Source organism: Pristiophorus japonicus, chromosome 21, assembly GCF_044704955.1.
Source record: "Pristiophorus japonicus isolate sPriJap1 chromosome 21, sPriJap1.hap1, whole genome shotgun sequence".
In the NCBI taxonomy this organism is placed as follows: Eukaryota; Metazoa; Chordata; class Chondrichthyes; family Pristiophoridae; genus Pristiophorus; species Pristiophorus japonicus.
In genome coordinates this window covers 77,852,859-77,868,429 of record NC_091997.1, presented here as the reverse complement: position 1 = coordinate 77,868,429, position 15,571 = coordinate 77,852,859, and the positions used below count along the sequence as shown (strand labels likewise).

The window sequence follows — 15,571 nt, the reverse complement described above, 5'->3', positions numbered from 1 at the left end:
CTAAATTTTCAAAGATGGCAGGTGGTTTGAGTAAGGTTGATTGGATGGTCCTACTCATCATCATCCTAGTCAGTCCCTCGAAATCGAGGAAGACTTGCTTCCACTATAAAAGTGAGTTCTTAGGTGACCGTACAGTCCAATACGGGAATTACAATCTCTGTCACAGGTGGGTCAGACAATGGTTGGAGGAAAGGGTGGGTGGGACTGATTTGCCGCATGCTCCTTCCGCTGTCGGCGCTTGATTTCTGCATGCTCTCGCTGACGAGACTCGAGGTGCTCAGCGCCCTCCCGGATGCTCTTCCTCCACTGAGGGCGGTCTTTAGCCAGGGACTCCCAGGTGTCGGTGGAGATGTTGCACTTTATCAAGGAGGCTTTGAGGGTGTCCTTGAAATGTTTCCTCTGCCCGCCTGGGGCTCGCTTGCTGTGTAGGAGTTCAGAGTAGAGCTCTTGATTTGGGCGCCTTGTGTCAGGCATGCGATCTTAGTGGCCTGCCCAGCACAGCTGGTCGAGCGTGGTCAGTGCTTCGATGCTGGGGATGTTGGCCTGATCGAAGACGCTAACGTTGGTGCGTCTGTCATCCCTGGGGATTTTCAAGATCTTGCGAAGACTACAACAACAATAACAACTTGCATTTATATAGCACCTTTAACAGAGTAACACGTTCCAAATCAGTTCACAGGAGCGACTATCATACAACATTTGACACCAAACCATATAAGGAGATATTAAATTCAGGTGAGCAAATGCTTGACCAAAGAGGTCCGTTTTAAGAAGTGTCTTAAAGGAGGAAAGAGAGGCGGAAAGGTTTAGGGAGGGAATTTCGAAGCTTAGTGCCTCGGCAACTGAAGGAACAGTCGCCCAATGGTGGAGCGTTGAAAATCAGCGGTGTGCAAGAGGCCAGACTCGGAGGGTTGTAGGATGAAAAGAGGTTACAGATAGGGAGGGGCGAGGCCATAGAAGTATTTGAAAACAAGGATGAGAATTGTAATACCAACGCAGGGATGATAGCATTGCAGTTGATAACTGGAAACCGTCCTAACATAGAAGGAAGCCATGGGTGTCCATAGGGTTAAAAGAAGGGCACATGACAAAACAGAACCAAATTGGCTAACTGGTCATGTCCAAATGCAGATACATATTTACAGTTTTAAGGAAAATAACATTCAGGAGAATAAGGTTGGGTACCAAACTCGGTTGAGGAGTACCAAAGCTGCTATCACAACACCTAAAAGGACAGTGGAGAAGAGGGTGCTTGATGGGCGTGGCAGTTAGAGCAAGGTTTTTTTCACCTTTATAAGGTTGCAGAGGCCCTTTACGGTCTACGGGGCAGATTCTGGTCGAGCCCCAGAAGATGGTAGAAGTTTAAAATGGCTACTTTACATCGCTCTTCACCGCTGAAAAAGATCCTGGGTTGCCAAGACTCCAAGACAACAGGGTTGATTCCAAGATTAAATGTTTTAAAGTGGACCTGGATATAATCCTTCCTAGAATTAGAGCTTTTGAAACTGATCAGCTGCTGGCCCTTATAGCATACTCCCTAGGGTGCTCAAAGAATTGGTGAGGGGGGCGGAGGTGGGGGTGGGGTGGGGGTGGCTGTGCTCTGCAAGTCATTTGCTCATATATCTAATGGCGCTTTGGGATCTGGGATTGCAGCCATGGAGTGGAGCAAGGCCTCCTGTGGTGCCAATATATTAAAATAGGCAATAAGTCAAAACCAGGAAACAATGGGCTCCATTAGCTTGTCGTAGTTGTCGGCAAATTGCTAGAAGGGATCATTAGGTTACGATTACTTCGAAAGCGAGAAAGAGTTATTAGGGGATCTCAGTATTGCTTCGAAGAACATAAGAACATAAAAAATAATAGCAAGAGTAGGCCATTCGGCCCCGCTCCACCATTCAATAGATAATGGCTCACCAACTACCACAACTCTACTCTCCCAACCCATCCCCATATTCCTTAGTGTCCAAAAGTCAATCATCTCTGTCTTGAATATACTCAACGATTGAACATCCACGACCCTCGTGTAGATAATTCCAAAGATTCACAACCCTCTGAATGAAGAAATTTCTCCTCCTCCTCAGTCCTAAATGGCCGACCCTTTATCCTGAGACTGTGACCCCCCCTAGTTCTAGACTCTCTAGCCAGGGGAAATAGCCTCTCAGCTTCTACCCTGTCAACCCCTCTAAGAATGTTATACGTTTCAATGAGATCACCTCTCATTCTTCTAAACTCAATCTCTCCTCATAGAACAACCTTCTCAGCTCTGACAATAGAAGATCCTGTTTCACCAACTTGGTTGAATATTCGGTGGCAGTTGCAAAGTTGGTGGACGATAGTAGTCCGGTCAATATTGTACAACTAGACATTCAAAAAGCCCTTGATAAAAAGGCTACTAAGCAAGGGTGAGACTTGGAGGATTGGTAGGCATGTAAGAAACTAGTTTCATCTGCATAGACAGAAGGTAGTTATAAATGGTAGAGGTCCTGCCTGGGGTCAGTCATTCATGACGTCCCGCAGGGATCGATGTTGGAGCTGTTATTATCCTGATTATAATCGCTCAACCATTGGTGGCCGTGCCTTCTGTTGCCTTGGCCCCAAGCTCTGGAACTCCCTGCCTAAACCCCTCTGCCTCTCTTTCCTCCTTCAAGACGCTCCTTAAACCTACCTCTTTGACCAAGCTTTTGGCCACCTGCGCTAATTTCTACTTATGCGGCTCGGTGTCAAACATTTTGTCTCCTGTGACACACCTTGGGACGTTTCAGTTCATTAAAGGCGCTATATAATTACAAGTTGTTGTTGTTGTTGTTATTATTCTTCACCCTATTTATCGATGAACTAGGTGAATTGGACACAATGTCCTCCATGTCCAGTTCTCTAACTTGATCTCTTTGCGATCAAGACAAGAGTTCCAAATATTTCGGAGCATTGTGTTCATGTAATCACGACAGGCAGTGATCGGAATAACCAGATTCCACTGCGTCCTGCATTATTCATCCTTAACTGGTTGCCTTCCTTGTCACAGCATTTGCATTGTTGGGAGTTCGGAAACCTGGATGTTCCTTGGAGCAGGCCGTGTGCAGAGAGTTCTTATCCTTAGAGGCCTCAATTGCATTTCTAACCAGATGCTTTGCCAGCTGTTTTTTTTGTGCTAATTAACACAGGATTAACTGGATTTGTCGGGCATCGGTTCCACAGACCCACAGTTCTGTGAGGAGAGAAATGATTCTCATCTTAAATCATGCTTGATGCTCTATACTCCTCCAGTCTGTGCTCATGGCCCAAGTCAGCTAATCAGCTTGCATCTACACTGTCTTTTCCTCCCAGCATTTTGTGATAAGAACATGAGAAATAGGAGCAGAGGGAGGCCATTCGGCCCCTTGAACCTGCTCCGCCATTCAATGAGATCACGACTGAACTTCTACCTCAATTCCACTTTCCTGTATTTATATAGTGCCTTTAACGTAGTGAAACCTCCCAAGGCGCTTCACAGGATATTGAGATAAAAAATTTCACACCGAGCCGCATCACTAGCGTAGGTGACCGAAAGCTTGGTCAAAGAGGTAGGTTTTAAAGAGCGGCTTGATGGAGGAGGAGAGAGGTAGAGAGGCGGAGTGGTTTAGGCAGGGAGTTCCAGAGCTTGGGGCCCAGGCAACAGAAGGCACGGCCACCGATGGTTGAGTGATTATAATCAGGGATGCAGAAGAGGGCAGAATTAGAGGAGCGCAGCTATCTCGGAGTTGTGGGGCTGGAGGAGATAACAGCGATAGGGAGGGGGCGAGGCCGTGGAGGGATTTGAAAATAAGGATGAGAATTTTGAAATCCTTTAATATCCAAATTGGTGATTGCCGATTTTCAATCCATGACTTTACTCCCAATGATAAGTTGGCTTGTGTGAAAGAATCTCTCGATGACATTGATCCTTAAATTCAGGCACCATCTACTGTACTCTTGGCTCCTTCCAAACACCATTAACCCACAGCAAAACTCGGCAGTTTTCATTATTAGACCCCTATCTCCGATGAAACCTGCAATGTTATGCCTGACTTGAATTGGATTGCATGCCCCAGGGCCAAGGCTGACTTGCCTAGCACAATATTTTGCACCAGAGACTACACAGCGGCCCACAGCAATCTGCTGTTCACTTTGAAGGGCAATAAATATCACCTTATATTCAGGTTAAAACTAATGGTGCATTTATGAGATAATTGTACAGAAGCAAAGAGTCATTACTAATATAGTATTTATTGACTCGGAAAGCACAAAGAGTTCTGAAAACAAAAAGGAGCCCAGAATCTTTAGAGTTCTTTCCAGAATCATTAAACGATGTCTCTGATGAATGGTTATGTGGAAAAGGCGTCCACGGAGGCCCCTTAGACTGTCTCTGCTAGTAACGGACAATCAAAGCAGAGGACTTAAGGGTAGAATCATAGAATAGTACAGCACAGATGGAGGCCATTCGGCCCATCCAATCTGTGCTGGTTCTTTCGAAGAGCGATCAAGTGAGTCCTATTCTTCCCCCATATCTCTGCAATTTTTTTTCTCCTTCAAGTATGTATCAAATTTCCTTTTGAATGCTATCATAGAAAAAAAAAAGAAATATTTGCATTTGTATAGCGTCTTTCACAACCACCGGATGTCTCAATGCGCTTTACAGCCAATGAAGTACTTTTTGGAATGTAGTCACTGTTGTAATGTGGGAAATGTGGCAGCCAACATGCACACAGCAAACAGCAACGTGATAATTAGTTTTTGTTATGTTGATTAAGGGATAAATATTGGCCCCAGGACACCAGGGTATAATTCCCATGCTCTTCTTCGAAATAGTGCCATGGGATCTTTTACATCCACCTGAGAGGGCAGACGGGGCCTCGGTTTAACATCTCATCCGAAAGACGGTACCTCCGACAGTGCAGCACTCCCTCAGCACTGCACTGGGATTGTCAGCCTAGATTTTTGTGCTCAAGTTCCTGGAGTGGGACTTGAACCCACAACCTTCTGACCCAAAGGCGAGTGTGCTGCCCACTGAGCCACAGCTGGACTACTGCCCAGGTATAAGGGATAGTTTTGCAACCATGGAATCCTTTTGGGGAAGCATTGCTCACAATGAAGCACTGGTTTGAGAGAGGGCAGTTCCCAAATGGGAGAAGGGATTCAAGGAATTGCCACCACATTCTTTGGGGAATCTTGTGTCAAAGCAGGCGCTCTACTCGGAACTCCTTCGTGGCAAACGAGCAAAGGTGGGCAGAGGAAACGTTACAAGGACACCCTCAAAGTCTCCTTGATAAAGTGCAACATCCCCACTGACACCTGGGAGTCCCTGGCCAAAGACCGCCCTAAGTGGAGGAAGTGCATCCGGGAGGGCGCTGAGCACCTCGAGTCTCGTCTCCGAGAGCGTGCAGAAACCAAGCGCAGGCAGCGGAAAGAGCGTGCGGCAAACCAGTCCCACCCACCCCTTCCCTCAACGACTATCTGCCCCACCTGTGACAGGGACTGTGGTTCTCGTATTGGAATGTACAGTCACCTAAGAACTCATGTCAAGAGTGGAAGCAAGTCTTCCTAGATTCCGAGGGATTGTCTATGATGATAAACACTCTCTTGCCTGCCTTTGAAAAGGACTTTCTTTAAAATCAAACCGATTCTTTGTCAGTCATCTGATAATCAGAATGTTAATCGTTTCTACCACTGGAGCAGATAAGTTGCGAGCAGCAGTCTTTTGGCTGCCTGCTGACTCATTTGTTCTCGGACTTGGCTGCATCAGAAGAGATCCACTGTCTGATGAGTCCGCAAGTCCGCTAACATTAACATTTCAGGAACACGCCACGCTGTCCAAACAACCTTGACCTGACTATATTCTGGCTGCTTCCTCTACACAACCACTCGTTATCTCTAGACGGTCTGATGTATTATCTTTCTCTCCACAAAAGATCTCTTATGAATATAGTCAGTTTTTAAATCATAATGGTCTGGGGTTTTTTTTTTAAGTACAGCACTTCTTTCTAGTTTAAAAGATAAGAACATGAGAAATAAGAGCAGGAGTTGGCCTTTTGGCCCCTCGGGCCTGCTCCGCCATTCAATAAGATCATGGCTGATCTGATCATGGACTCGGCTCCACTTCCCTGCCCGCTCCCCAGAACCCTTGACTCCCCTATTGTTCAAAAATCTGTCTATCTCCACCTTAAATATATTCAATGACCCAGCCTCTACAGCTCTCCGGGGCAGAGAATTCCATAGATTTACAACCCTCTGAGAGAAGAAATTCCTCCTCATCTCAGTTTTAAATGGAAAGCCCCTCATTCTGAGATTATGTCCCCTAGTTCTAGTCTCCCCCATCAGTGGAAATATCCTCTCTGCATCCACCTTGTCGAGCCCTCTCATTATCTTATAAGTTTCAATAAGATCACCTCTCATTCTTCTGAACTCCATTGAGTATAGGCTCAACCTATCCTCATAAGTCAACCCCCTCATCTCCGGAATCAACCTAGTGAACCTTCTCTGAACTGCCTCCAATGCAAGATGACCAAACTCTGCTTCCATTACCCTGTCTGTGCTGCTCAGGGCCTTTTGTGCATAAAGCAAACTTTTTTTTATAAAGCCAGTGAGCTCAAAATTAACAAAAGTGCCACCATTTGAAGGGGCACAAAGAATAAACTGCAAGTTATAAGTAAAAACAAACGTATCAACCTGGTGTCCATATTGCACTCCAGTCCCTCCGGTGCTCACTGGTTACAGAAGGCCACGAGCGTACCAGTGGACACCGCGTGCTCCATCTCCCGGGACACCCGGGCTTGAATGACCCCCTCGACCGCCCGCTGCCTGGACTTGTTTAATGGCCACCTTGGCCAGGCCCAGGAGCAGTCCTACGAGGAGGCCCTCCAACCTGTCAGCTCCCCCTCCGCATCGGTTGGCCAAAGATCGGGGGTGGGAAGAGTGCCCCCTTCTTTAAGGCCCATTACCACCTCTAATGCGGCGGTAAGGCCTTTTCGCCCGGGGGCAGATGGCGGGGCCGACCCATCCACAACTGCCCCCGAGCCGGGAGCGGCGGGAACGGGTTTGCGGCGCGCTCCACGTTTCCGCCCCGCCTGGCGCGCCAACCCCTTATCGCTCAGCCACGGCCCCTTACCGTCCCACGGTGGGGAAATTGGCCCACGGGAGCCTGGCTGCCTTTGGTCGGTGCACCCCCCAATGGATTCGCGAGACGGGAAGCTACCCTTAAAGAGGAGGTTGCACCGCCACAGCCGCCATTTTGTTTTAATTGTCAGCGGCTCCCGACAATGACGGCTGCTGGTTTGGCCGGGCCGCCAACAGGACAGCCCGGCACCTCCCGCTGGCCCGGCCGAACCCCTCCCTGGCGGTCCAGTCACCGATGCACAGCCGTGGTTGCCGTGGGAGGCGGCGTCAGAGTTAAAGAGTCCAATTTGCCCTCTCTTCCCTCTGACTCCTGCCGGGCGGTAAATTTACGGTTCATTTAAAATGCAGTTCCCAATTTCGCGCCGAGGGCAATTTCGGCCCCCAGAGCGTGGTGACTGAAGTGCAGCCGGAAAATAAGGAGCAGCCCCTTCAAATAGCGGAAATGGGGCCGCCACCTCGCTGCCTAAAGCGAGAACAATTTGTTGTGACTGAGACGAATGGGCTTGCGCTGTGTCCCTGTACATGATTAGCCGTATTGATAAAAGCCTCACATTGACTATGTACTTTGGATGATCAATAATTGCATCTTGGCCCTTTCATCACACATCCAAATGGAGGAAAAAATAACACTGCTGATTTTAGGGATACTGTGCTTGCAGTGGTGATGGGGAAGGAACACCAGAATCTCTGATAACAGGCTGGAAAACCTGCCGTTCAAATGTCATATCCATATAAATTTTGCAGGATCCCGACTTTGGTCGTAATCACAGGCTGGATAAAGCACTGAAAATAACAAACATTGCTCTTTGTACATCGAGTTTAGCTGAATGCATATACACAGTGAAATGCCTTAGTTTCAAATGTAATGTAGGAAACGGGGCGACCAACTTGTGCACAGCAAGCTCCCACATTGTGATGATGATCAGATAAATTGTTTTTAGTGATGTTGGTTGAGGGATAAATATCGGCCAGGACAGCAGGGGATCGTGCCCCTGCTCTTCATCAAAATAGTGCCGTGGGAGAGCAGGCAGGGCCTTGGTTCAACGTCTCGCCCGAAAGACGGCACCACCGACAGTGCAGCACTCCCTCAGCATTGCATTGGAGTGTCAGCCTAGATTTATGTGCCGGAGTTCCTGGAGCGGGACTTGAACCCACAACCTTCTGACTCAGAGGCGAGAGTGCTACCCACTGAGCCACGGCTGAGACGAGGCAGTGTTTCTGTATGGGGAGTGGGGGTGAGATGTTCCTGGGGTAATATAGCTTCAGCCTTGGGCTGCTAAAAGACCCGAATTTTGAGCACTATTTTTTTAGCAACCAGGGCCCAAATAAAGTTGTATGTTCATCACGAGTTTGCCAATAAAGTATGGTCAGCTATAAAATCAGTAGAACTAAGGGGCCTAGAAATTCATCTCGGGCGGTGGAGCAAAATGGGCAGCAATTAGCGGCCACTCATTATACGCAGCGCCTCCTTCAGTACCACTGCAGAATATGCTTTCTCATTCTGAGAAGCTTTGAGGTGGCATGGGATCATTTACGTCCACCTGAGAGAGCAGACGGGGCCTCGGTTTAACGTCCCACCCGAAATGCGGCACCTCAGACAGTGCAGCGCTCCCTCAGCACTGCACTGGAGTGTCGGCCTAGCTCTTATGCGGGCATCCTGTCAATAGAGTTTCAGTGTCTCTTTGTCGTTTTGTCAGTCACTCATTGAAAATGCTCCCCATTCATCGTGCGAGTCTGCAGCCAGGATGCCTGCTGGGGACCCTACGGGTGAAGCTCAGCGGTTCGCGAAAAATGTAGGGCACTGAAAGCTGCTGGTCTCAGGACATTGGAAGCTGAAATGAATTAATGCTGGAGTGAGTGCTTTTGTCTGCATCAATAATTAAACTCGCTGATGTCTTTTTCTCTCTCTCTCTCAATGGGAGAAAGCAGAACGTGGCCCAAATGCAAAGGACAGAGGATTATCTGAGCGAGGACAGAGAAGCAATTCTTTGCCAGTGGTACTATTGCCTGTAGGAGTGCACTCTGTGATTGCTCCTGAGTGGTATGTCTGTGATCAGCATTGATACTTGGTGCTGTGTATTTTCTTCTATATAATATATATTATATATATTAATGTGTGTGTATGTATGTGCATGTGTATAAATGTGTGTGTGTGTGTGTGTGTGTGTGTGTATATGTGTGTGTGTGTGTGTGTATATATATATATCTAAAGAAATTCTATGCTGTTTACACCTGTAAGTAAACTTGAGGTCATCCAAAACTTGGCAGCCTGTGTCCTAACTCGCACCAAGTCCCACTCACCCATCACCCTCTGTGCTCGCTGACCTACATTGGCTTCTGGTTAAGCAACGCCTCGATTTCAAAATTCTCATCCTCTATTACAAATCCCTCCATGGCCCTCACCCCTCCCTAGCTCTGTAATCTCCTCCAGCACCACAACCCCCCGAGATGTCTGCGCTCCTCAAATTCTGCCCTTTTGAGCATCCTTGATTAGAATCGCTCAACCATCGGTGGCCGTGCCTTCTGTTGCCTGGACGCCAAGCTCTGGAATTCCCTGCCTAAACCTCTCCGCCTCTCCACCTCTCTTTGCTCCTTTAAGATGCTCCTTAAAATCTACCTCTTTAACGAGGCTTTTGGTCATCTGCCCTAATTTCTTCTTATATGGCTCGATGTGTTTTGTCTTATAACACCGCTGTGAAACGGCTTGGGACGTTTTACTATGTTAAAAGTGCTATATAAATAAAAGTCATTGTTGTTGTGGTAAGTGACTGAGTGTATTTAGGAGCCTGAAATACACTTTACTGTTTCTGCAATGAAGCAGTTGAGGATATCATCAGGACCAGAGTGATCTCCTAGACAAGTTCTGATCGCCCAGCAGAAGTTGGTAAGGAAATTAAAATCTTTTCCTCACACCCCGAGTTTGAACTGGGTTTTAATCAAGACCGTGGGTGCCATTGAACTGTAGAAGGCCATCATTGCCAAGCTCGACCTATCCCAAGGGAGGTCACGTACTTTGCACCTCTCCCAAGAATGAAAGAAAGAATGACTTGCATTTATATAGCACCTTTCACGACCACCGGACATCTCAAAGTGCTTTACAATGAAGTACTTTTGGAGTGTAGTCACTGTTGTAATGTGGGAAACGCGGCAGCCAACTTGCGAGCAAGCAAGCTCCCACAAACAGCAATGTGATAATGACCTGATAATCTGTTTTTGTTATGTTGATTGAGGGATAAATATTGGCTCCAGGACACCGGGGATAACTCTCCTGTTCTTCTTCGAAATAGTGCCACGGGATCTTTTACATTCACCTGAGAGAGGAGATGGGACCTCGGTTTAACGTCTCATCCGAAAGACGGCACCTCCGACAGTACAGCACTCCCTCAGCACTGCACTGGAGATCACAGGAGGATACGTTCTTTGCGCCTCTCCCCGAAGATCACATGGTTTTGGGTGTGTTGGGGAGTGTATCTGTTGTGATCCACAAGATATCACAAGTTGTGTGTGCGACAGGCTAGATGGACCAGCGGGTCTTTCCCTGTCCACCGTGGTTCCGATTCATCGTAGGCGGTCCCTCAAAACGAGGATGATTTGCTTCCACGCCAAAAATGGATGAGCTCACAGGTGTTTCAATGAAGGACCTAATATTCCAGGTCCCGAGCTACATCCTGAAGGGTGGAAGATGCCGGGTGCATGGATTTTTTTAACGTGGGGTGGCCATTGCACACCAGCCACCACACGAGCTTAACAGAGCTAGGTCTTGGTCCAGTGGCAAGGGTTAACCAGGACGACTGGAGGCCAGCTCTGCTACATGGACCTAGTGTGCGCACATATCGCAGTGTGGGCTGGTCCGTGCTGCCCCTGGGCCCTCGCCTCTTCTGGGCCCAGATCTCACGCCTCTCGGGGCCCCGATCACACCCCTCTACAATCTCTCACCGCTCCTTCGGCCCAACCTCGCCGCTCCTGCTGTACCTGCCCACGCTCCAATCAGCGAATTGGACCTTGGTGACGTCCCTCCACGCTGCCCATGGCCGCCGCTTGCCGCTCCTTTTGTGGCCCCGACCTGCCGCTGATGGTCTCTCACAGGTCGGGGCCACCACGCTGCTCATGGCGATTACTGAAATAGCCAATCTTCATATTTGGAGCACATCAGTGACGGTTAGTAAAATGTTAGATGTTTAGGAGACATCGCAGCATGTTACTGTCCTTATTTAACATCTACGCAAGTAAAGTTCATAGCAGGCTGTCATTGGTTAGCGACAGGAGTGGGAGCAACCCTGGCTGGTACTAGGGTCAAGTATAACACTTCCATCACTACCTTGTTAACTTCAATTCGTGGTCTCCCTTGATTGTTCTTATGTTCACAATAAAGTAATGCAACTGAGTACTGTGGACATGAGTAAGTATGACCTTAGCTCCTTTATTCAAACTCCAGAGTGCTGGTACAGCATGGCAGGCCTGCTTATATACAGTGCTCCCAAGGGATGCTGGGATCCCTTGGGACTCCAACAGGTATGCCCTCTGGTGGCGGTATGATACAGGTTACCTAGGGTTGCATACATAACAGAAGTAAGGTTCACTCCAACCACACAGAGCATTCTCCCACCAAGCCTTCGAGGAAAAGAGGTTCGGTTCTTAACTGTGTAAAAATGCAGTGCAGATAGTTCTTTGTTAATGAATCTTTTCTTTCCTGTATGTCCCCTGTTTACCTAGCCCAGATCATCGGTCGTATTCTTGTGCGATTCACAGCCCCATAACGCTGCCAATAATCTGGAGTTTAACTCGATAGAGGTACCACAGCAGCTGGGGGGGATTTAAATTCAGCTAAATAATTAATACGGATGTACTGGCTGCTGTAGCTTGAGGCAAGTGATAACTCTAATTTCACCAGCTGGTGTCAACCGCAACACCAAGAAATATGGCCAACGACCAGAGGTTCGGAATCCAAATCCTTTAATATGTGTGCGGTGAACTGCAGAAATACTAACGAGAAACACACTCTAGATTTCTTGCAGTCATCATCATAGGCAGTCCCTTGAAACGAGGATGACTTGCTTCCGCGCCAAAAAGGGATGAGTTCACAGGTGTTTCCATGAGAGACCTAATATTCCAGGTCCCGAACTACATGTTGAAGGGTGGAAGATGCCTGTGCGTGGATTTTTTTAACATGTTGTGGTGGCCATTGCACCGCACGGGCTTGACAGAGCCAGGTCTTGGTCCAGTGGCAAGGGTTAACCAAATCGACTGGGGATCTGCTCTGCTGCACGGACCTAGTGCGCACACATATCGCAGTGTGGGCTGGCCCGTGCTGTCCCTGGGCCCCTGGCCCCGAACTCACGCCTCTCCTGGGCCCCATCACATCCCTTCTTGCAGTACATCAAAGGGAACAATACAATAATCCAAGTTCAATCTGATAAAGCAGCAATAAAGAGAAATTACTTACTTAACTGTGGTTCTGGAGGGATCACATGAACAGAGGTCTGATTCCTAACTAACAAGTTAAAGTTTCTGAGCAACATGTCTGATTGCCACGCTGGCTGGCTTCTTCATTCTGTTCTCCTGGATCTGAAGGTCGGCACCCTGTGGTGGGCAATGGTACGACCCACTACGGTGTCTCTGAGATGTCAGAAAGTGTCGCAGACCATCACTTGAAACTACTGGATTATCGTAAAAACCCAACTGGTACATTAATGTCCATTAGGGAAGGAAATCTGCCGCCCTTACCCGGTCTGGCCGACGTGACTCCAGACCCACTGCAATTGACTCTTAACGGCCCTCTGAAATGGCCGAGCAAGCCACTCAGTTTTACCAAACCGCTATGACAAAGTCAGCACTGTGGGAGCACCTTCACCACACGGACTGCAGCGGTTCAAGAAGGTCACTCACCACCACCTTCCCAAGGGCAATTAGGGATGGGCAATAAATGCTGGCCTTGCCAGCGACGCCCACATCTCCGTGAACAAATTTTTAAAGAAAGCAATGGAGATTAAGCATCTTCAATTAAACACCAACAAAAAAAACCCATAGCTCTATGAACCAGTATACAAGCCATTTTCTTTAGGCAAGAGTATTGAGGGTTACAGAACCAAGGCAGGTAGATGGAGTTAAGATACAGATCAGCCATGATCCAATTACACGTTGGAACAGGCTCGAGGGGCTGAATGGCCACCTCCTGTTCGTATACTCTTGTACCTTACCATGGAGCAGAAAGGTTAACTGTGATAGTAAAAGTAATGGGCTCTTTTTACATTAACCACAAAAAAAGACCAGCGACAGTGGTGACCCACTTTCTCGCAGCCCGTGCGAGCTACTGTAGCACTCAGCCGGTCTGCCTCTGGCCAGAAAATGTCTCCAAGTGGGGAAAGTTACACGTGAGAGCAGTGCTGAGAGCTCTGAGACACGGTAAAAGAACCCGGAGTTGACGGAAATGAGACGATCCTCGGCGAGGCACTCGTCGTGTACACAGAGCGGGGGAGTCCTTGCCTATTCGTGTAGTTGGTGGCATTGCGCGAGGGGGCACGCAGGGCCACAGAGCGATAATCGATAACCTCCCGGGCATTTAGCAACCCCGCCACTCTACAAACTGGAACAGCTCTTTCCTGCCAGGTCATCGCCTCCGAAACTACCCGGCAATTTTCCAGGAGGCAGTAGTGCCGCCCCCGTCCCCCGGGCGAAAATTGCCTTGCGACCCCCGGAGGCGCAAACTGGGGGGGTGGGAATTTCATCCCCTTAGAATTCACAAGCTTTTTTTTCATTTTGGTTTCTTCCAGGAGCTTTGGAGATCCAAGTGCCTGAAGACCCTGTGGTGGCCATATTCGGAAAAGACATCACCCTGAACTGCTCGTTCACCACAGACGCCAATTTTTCCCTCGGTGACCTGAGCATCATTTGGCAGCTCACCGAGACCCGGAAGATGGTGCACAGTTACTCACCCCTACAGGACCTGCAGGCAGATCAGGTGGAGAGTTTTGTCAACAGGACCGCGCTGTTCCACGAGGAGCTGGAAAAGGGGAACGCCTCCTTACTTTTGAGGCACGTCAAGATCGAGGACGAAGGCAGCTTCACCTGCTTTGTTAGAATTAAGGAACACAAGAAAGCTGCCATCATGCTCCAACTGGCAGGTACAACTCCCTGTTATTTATTACCACAACTCGCTGACCTGCATTGTCTCCCGGTCCGGCAACGCCTCAAAATTCTCACCCGTTTTTTCAAATCCCTGCATGGCCTCGCCCCTCCCTATCTCTGTAACAGCTGCCTTGGCCCTAATCTCTGGAGTTCCCTCCCTGAACCTCTCTGCCTCTCTCATCCTTTTTAAGACGCTCCTTAAAACCTACTGCTTTGATCAAGCTTTTTGGTCGTCTGTCCCAATGACTCCTCTTTGCCTCTGTGTCACTTTTCTTTGTCTAGTTCCACTCCTGTGAAGCACCTTGGGATATTTTAGAACGCTAAAGGTGCTGTATAAGTGCAAGATGTTTGTCGCTTTAGGGCCATCCTGTACTACAACAACAACTTGTATTTACATGGCACCTTTAAAGTAGTGAAACGTCCCAAGGCGCTTCACGGGAGTATTATGAGATTTAAAACAATTTTCACCGAGCCGCATCATTAGCGCAGGTTCGCAAAAGCTTGGTCAAAGAGTTAGGTTTTAATGAGTGCCTTAAAGGAGGAAAGAGAGGTAGAGAGGCGGAGAGGTTTAGGGAGGGAATTCCAGAGCTTGAGGCCGAGGCAACAGAAGGCACGGCCACCGACGGTGGAGTGATTATAATCAGGGATGTTCAAGAGGGCAGAATTAGAGGAGCGCAGACATCTTGGAGGCGAGGGGGAGGTGGATGGGGTGGTGTTGTGGGGCTGGAGGAGATGACTACAGCACTGATAATTTGCCTTTTCAAGTTTAGGAGAAGGAGCAATAGAAACATAGAAATTTACAGCGCAGAAGGAGGCCATTTCGGCCCATCGTGTCCGCGCCCGCCGACAAAGAGCCGCTCGGCCCTCTGTCAGCAGCCCTGAAGGTTACATATAAACCAATGAACAATGGCTGAAAGGTAAAGAGCATCCGGCCCAAACAGTCCGCCCCATACAACGTCGACACCCCTTGCACCGCAGCATTCGACACTCCACCCCTAACTGGAACCATGTGAACTCTTGGGAGAGGCAAAAAAAACAGATAAAAACCCAGGCCAATTGGAGAAACAAATCTGAGGAAATTCCTCTCCGACCCATCCAGGCGATCGAAACTAGCCCAGGAGATCACTCTGGCCGTATTCGATTCCCTGCAGTATTTGCCATCGTATATATTGGCTCTAGTTCCGTAACCCTGCAGGTTACGGCACTTCAAGTGCCCATCCAAGCATCTTTTAAATGTGGTGAGGTTTTCTGCATCCACCACCCTTCCAGGAAGCAAGTTCCAGACCCCCACAGCCCTCTGTGTGAAGAAACTTCCCCT

At 48.4% G+C, this 15,571-nt stretch overlaps 1 protein-coding gene across 4 annotated transcripts in view; it reads left to right on the top strand.

Moving 5' to 3' along the window:
• cd276 (CD276 molecule) overlaps window positions 1-15,571 on the top strand; it is a 381,432-nt gene that overhangs the window by 110,142 nt on the left and 255,719 nt on the right. For all 4 annotated transcript variants that reach the window (XR_011588279.1, XM_070865080.1, XM_070865078.1 and 1 more), the window contains exon 3: window positions 13,899-14,249. Coding sequence is in view for 3 of the 4 variants with exons in the window: in XM_070865080.1 (XP_070721181.1) it covers window positions 13,899-14,249 (351 nt within the window). In the remaining variant the exon portion in view is untranslated. The remainder of the gene's footprint in view (window positions 1-13,898; window positions 14,250-15,571) is intronic.